The sequence below is a fragment of the Morus notabilis genome, unplaced genomic scaffold (assembly GCF_000414095.1).
Source record: "Morus notabilis unplaced genomic scaffold, ASM41409v2 Scaffold205, whole genome shotgun sequence".
NCBI classification, from domain to species: domain Eukaryota; kingdom Viridiplantae; phylum Streptophyta; class Magnoliopsida; order Rosales; family Moraceae; genus Morus; species Morus notabilis.
Window position 1 is genome coordinate 291,189 of NW_010363285.1, and position 6,000 is coordinate 297,188.

General features: G+C 31.1%; 1 protein-coding gene across 2 annotated transcripts in view; it reads left to right on the forward strand.

Annotated features, from left to right (window-relative positions):
- The first annotated feature begins 2,564 nt into the window (after positions 1 to 2,564).
- LOC21407233 overlaps positions 2,565 to 6,000 on the forward strand; it is a 4,786-nt gene continuing 1,350 nt past the window's right edge. The window contains exons 1-5 of one of the 2 annotated variants that reach the window (XM_010103911.2): positions 2,565 to 2,745; positions 3,131 to 3,693; positions 4,419 to 4,798; positions 5,480 to 5,729; positions 5,942 to 5,996. In XM_010103911.2, coding sequence (XP_010102213.2) covers positions 3,462 to 3,693; positions 4,419 to 4,798; positions 5,480 to 5,729; positions 5,942 to 5,996 — 917 coding nt within the window. In that variant the 5' untranslated portion in view covers positions 2,565 to 2,745; positions 3,131 to 3,461. The remainder of the gene's footprint in view (positions 2,746 to 3,130; positions 3,694 to 4,418; positions 4,799 to 5,479; positions 5,730 to 5,941; positions 5,997 to 6,000) is intronic. The other variant, XM_024169407.1, reaches the window with a different exon arrangement.

A 6,000-nucleotide genomic window follows, 5' to 3' on the forward strand; every position in this document is an offset into this window, starting at 1 on the left:
TTCTTAGCCACAACTTAAAGTTTACTCTATTTTTAATAACTTCTCGTTGCTTCTTAATTATGTATTTAACACGTTCCAGTTTAAGATTAGATTCTCCGTTATTGATTAAGTGTAATAACTGTTGCTTCTTATCTCAAACATACTCATATTTAAACACTAATCTTAATATAAAAAAAATTATTATCCATTTAAAATAAAAATAAAATATTATTCTTCATGTATCTCGTGTGAATGTATACAATATTTTAAAGAAAATACCCTATTAAAAGGATGTGACATGAATTATATTATATTATAATAAATATACGTAAATTATTTGAAAAAAAAAGTCTAACAATTTAGAATTAAGCACTATTGGTAATATAATTTTTTTTATCCCATCGAAAATATTGTCGTAAAGTTGCCCCTTTTCTTAGAAGAATTTAGGTTTTTGCGACACTGTTAACCAAACGGGTAAATCTAATTATAGTTTCATGATTAGAAAATATGTACTACTAATATATTATGGGGTTATTCTTTTACAATAAAATTTAAAAAAAATTTAAACTCAAATTATAATTTTATTTAAATTCATGTTTTTTTAAATTATAATTTTAATTAATTTTATTTAATTTTATTCAAATTATAATTATAATTTAAATTATAATTTAAATTTAACTTAAAAATTACACTTAAATTATACTCTAAAAGAATAACTCATGACCGCAAAGTTTCCCTTTCTTTTTTCATGTCTATTATTAGTTTTTTTTCAAGAAAAAAATATTGATGAAATTGATTATTATTTATTGTTGCAAAGTGTATGTACAGAGAGAATAATACCAATAATGCGTTAGGCTTGGACCCACTAGTACGGTGAGACGTAACACCTTGTTTAAAAAAATGGAATAAAGTAACAGTGGAAAGTGAAGTGATTCATTTATTTCTTCATTGTTCTGGCTTTTTCTCTTTTGCACTCAAAAATCTTTTTTCTCTCTCTTTCTTGCTGTCCAAAAGATAACGTAGCTAATCAACATTAAATTTGGTAAGAAGTTAAGTCTGTTTATTTTATCGATTTAAATTTAAAATTTAAAATTTATTATAATAAATTTTTTTTTTAAATAATTATATTTAATTTTTTATTATAATAAAAAATATTCATATAAAATTATATATTAATTTAAATTAAAAATTTAAATTAGTGAATTAAATGAGTCTTAAACAAAAAAAGACTATACTTAAGAAGAGGAGAGAGGAGGGGACCACTAATAGAGTCAGCAATAAATATGTTTTTTCTTAAGAAAAAAAAACATTGCCCACTACAATTTTATAAGATTGATTCTATTTATAAAAAAAATAAATCAAAGTAATCACATTATAAGACAAATTTCATACTTTGAGTTGAAGTAAAATTTTTAGAACATTATAAATATAGTAAAAATGACATATTAATTATTATAATAATATTATAGTTTGTACTGTATAATGATACAATCGTTATTTTAATGACATAAAAATGATATAAAATTTTGTTATTATTGTAATATTTCAAAAATTTTATTAAATTTAAACTTTGATGTCAATTAGGATGTTTGGTAGAGGGATTCGTTCACTGATTCGAATCATGATTCGTGATTCGTTACAGTATTTTCTCTCATAAAAAATTTACGTAAATCGAAAATGATTTGAATCACATGGTTTGAATCCTCGAACTAAACGTCAATGGATTAGAACCATGAGATTAGAATTATTTTTGATTTACGTGTATTTTTTATGAGAGAAAATACTATAACGAATCATAAACCATAATTCAAATCAGAGAATGAATTTTCCAACTAAACGAGATCTTATAATTTCACACACCCATCCTCATTAGTATCGGTGTCTCTTAGCTTCAATATTTTTCTTCATCTCCTTTTACATTGCGCTCAATAATAAACTGTGCGACATCAAATTCATAGTACAACAAAAAATTCACCTATTTTTTAATGTCAGATTCTTTAATTCTTTATTTTTAATCGTTAAATTTATATAAACAAATTCTACGGCAGAAAATTTCTTATAAGTGAGTTAGTTGAGATGAGAGTGAGATGATAGTATGATACCAACAAAGAGTAGGGTGGGCGGTGGGCCCAACTTTAGGAATAATATAGGTCCCGTTTACTTCGCTGATTTGAGTTTAGAATTTGAGTTGAGATGTAATTTTATGTGAGAATTTTTTATTATAGTAAAAAAGTTAGATGTGATTATTTATGAGAATTTTTTACTGTAAAAAAATTTAAATTCTAAACTCGAATCAGCGAAGTAAACAGGCCATATAACGTTCCACCAGCACCAAACCAAAATGAACTCTCCTTCCATTGGATGTGCGAAATGCCGAATAATCTCTGTCCAGTGACAGATGAGCCTTCACCAGCTAAGCCACAGACGTCTTTTTTTCTTTTTTTTTTTTTTTTTTTTTTTTTTAAAAAAAAAGGCGTGAGTGCATTTACTTACTGACGTACTTTCACAGAGGGAATGACGTGTCTGTTTCTTCTGCTGAAATGGTCAGCTTCCCAATAACAATGGCTCTCTCCCAAATATCAATGTCTTCTTCTCTTCCCCATACAGTGACATCTCGGTTTTACTGAAACACCCACTTGAATTTTGAGGCTACATAATCATTTTTTTTTTTCATTTCTTGAAACTAGGTGAAAACATTATTCTTGGTTTTACACCTTTTGTTGATTCTTATCTTCTCTAAATTTTACTATTTTCTTGTCCTTCGCGGTGTGTCTCTCTCTCTCTGCATGGTTTAATGTTCTGGCTTGAAGCCCACTTGTTAACTTTTTTTTGCCATTTTTTCCATCCAAGTGTACGTCTCATATTGTCTTCTTGAGACTTGTCAAGTTCAAGATTTTTGGCCTTTATTGTTTTTTGTCCTGTACGGTTAAAGCTAAAATCGTTCCTGTTATTCTTTCTTTACCATCTTTCTTCTTAATGGTGTTTAAAGCTTTGAAATACTATTGAATTTAGCCTTGTTTATAAGATTTTAGACTATCAAACTTCAAAGAATTGTTCGTGAGTTTCCCGTGTTGAAGTTTTCATTTGTCCATGATAGTTACTAATTATATTCCTTTATGTTTTCTGATAAGAAATGTGTTTTATTTTGCAGTGTCAAGGACAATAGAGGTTGGACCACTGAATTTAAAGTTGATTTAGATTGTTAGAGAACGACAATTGGGTAACTTTGTTCTTTGCTGGGGTAGTTGGAGGATTAGCCAATTATCTTTCTTTTTTTCTGTACAAGTTATATACACAAAAAGAAACTCAAGAAAGAGAAAAGTTGCTTGGTTTTGCTTCTTTCATGTGACCAAAAGGTCGAGTTCCTTCATGTGATTTTAGTAAATGCGTTTTGTTGGGATAGTGGAGGGAAAAAAAAGAAGATAAAAAAAAAAGAAAAAAGCTTGTGAAGATTTTGGGTTCTTTGGTTTTGAGGTGAAATTATGGAATCATCATTAAATCAGAAGTCTCTTGAGAGAGTTGTTTCACAGAAGGCTTTGCAGATGGGGAGTTCGTTTTCATGCCAAATTTGTGTGGTGGGTTTTCTCTGTGGAGTTTGCCTTACCTCTCTATTTCTTGCTGCGCTTACATCACTTGGTACTTTTGAGCTTGGTGGAATCTCATTTCCCATTTCAATCAGTACTTCTCTTGGGAATTCAAGCTCAGAAATTATCAGTAAGTGATTTTTTCTTCCTCTTTTTTTGTTAAAAAAAAAAAAATCTGATTTTCAGTTCTGGAGTTCTTGATTTTTATTTTTATGTTTTCCTTGTTTTAACCTTCTTGTGGGGGGTGAATATTTTTGCTTATAGTACGGTCTTTCTTTCTTTCTTTCTTTTTCTGAAGTTGCCTTTGCGTAAATTCAAAGGAAATTTAGGATATGGAATAATTATGCAATGAAAGCTTGCAAGGACACCGGGGCATTTTTGGTGTATATAATTTGCCAAAGTTATGAGTAGGTTGGTCTCTTTTGATTAAGGTTTAATTGAAATGGGGTCTTAAATTCACGGCTGAAAAAGCAACGACAAGAGTGATTAAAGGGTGCATTCAAAGCAAGTCAAAGTTAGAAGAATAGCTTCTTGCTGACTTCATTTGGCCTTCACTTCTATATTTGACTTTCAATTAAAATCTATATCAAATCTCCTTTAATAAATCAATCCATAATGTTTTATACTTGTCATAGAAGCCAAAAAGTCCCTAGTCTCCTTTGGGCTAACATGAAGAAACCACGCAAATTTGCATCAAAGTCCCTTCTACAGAAATCCTGTTCAAACGCAATCTCATTATTACTAACTCATTATAATTTGCCAATTTGCATAGAAGGTTGTCATATCTTTGATTGGCGATATTTACAATGCCTAAGTGCTATATCTAATGCCATCATTTTGAATGTATTAATTCAGGTCAAGACTGCAATTTTGTTCCAAAAGCAACGAAGAAAACGATTGATTCAACGGGAAGCAAAAGAAAAATCAATGATGAGAGGGTGTCATTACTGTACTCAGCTTGGGAATCTTTACTAACAGGATCACTTTATGAAGAGAATGAGAATATGAGGAAACTTGGATTAAACAAGTCTAATGTGCCAAATGCTCCTCATTTGGAAAACTGCAAATCAAAAACATGGCTAAACGAACAGTTCGATAAACGCAATGGGAATGAGAATTTCCCTCCATGGATAAGCTGGAAGGGACAGTTGGGGATGTATCCAGCAGCCGTGACCAATGAGCGGTTTAATTATTATAAGCATCTGGCTGCTTCTGAAGGAACTTATCCTCCATGGGTAGGTTCCTAAGGTCTAAATCCAACAACCATTTACTAGTGTAGAATAATGTTTAGTGGTTGTGTCTGTATTCCTTCGCAAGGACCCATCATACACTATAAAATGTAGAAGTTGGAGGCATACCATTACATTTATCTTGTGTGACAATGACTTTTAAAAGATGTAACATTAGATTACAATACTTTGCAAAGTCATTAGAACACATAATAAACGTAATTCTACACCCTTTATTTCTACATTTTACATGCAGAACCGATCTGGTCTCTTTTTTGTGAAGGTCTCGAGTCTTTGCCTAATTTTTAGGAGGAAAAGTTTAAGGGGGGCACCATTGGAGTTTAACACCACAACTAATAGAAGGTGGACCCCAAAACCCGTGTGGGGCCCACCTTCTATTAGTATGTGGTGCTGGACACTACTGGTGTCCCATAGCATTGTTCACATAGAAGCCTGCCCTGTCTTTTCCACTTAAGGTTTCTCTATTTTGTTTCTGAAATGAAGCATAGGCTAAGTACAAACTGATATTATCTATCAACATTTATTCATATATATATATATTGGTTTATTAAGGAAATGAACATTAAAAAAGGTCAGTCAGTCATGTATCTTTTTTATTTCTCCATTTCATATGGGAATGGGATATTTTTATGTTGCTATGTTTTAAAACCAGAAAGCATTTTGCAGATAACAGGGTCCGATGAAGAAAACTACCCTCTAACTAGAAAGGTGCAAAGAGACATATGGCTTCATCAGCACCCTTTGAACTGTAAAGATCATAGTGTAAGATTTCTTGTAGCTGACTGGGAAAGAGAGCCGGGATTTGGTATTGGAGCCCAACTTGCTGGGATGGCTGGGCTTCTCGCGATTGCAATAAATGAGAAAAGGGTCCTTGTTACCAACTACTATAACCGAGCGGATCATGATGGTTGTAAAGGTATATGAGACTTGTATATCATGGCAATGGTTTTATTAGTTTTATTGCTATCCAATTTTTTCTGGCCCAACATCGTATATCTTGTTTTTTATTGTTTAATTTTTTGTTTTTTCAAATAAACTTGGACCTTAGGTGGCATTCCTCATTAATGTTAAATTCTGAATTCAAAATCTAATTCCTATTGGTTTCTGCTTTGTTTCACGAATTAATAGGTTCATCCCGTTCAAGTTGGTCTTGCTATTTTTTCCCAGAAACATCCCAAGAATGCCGA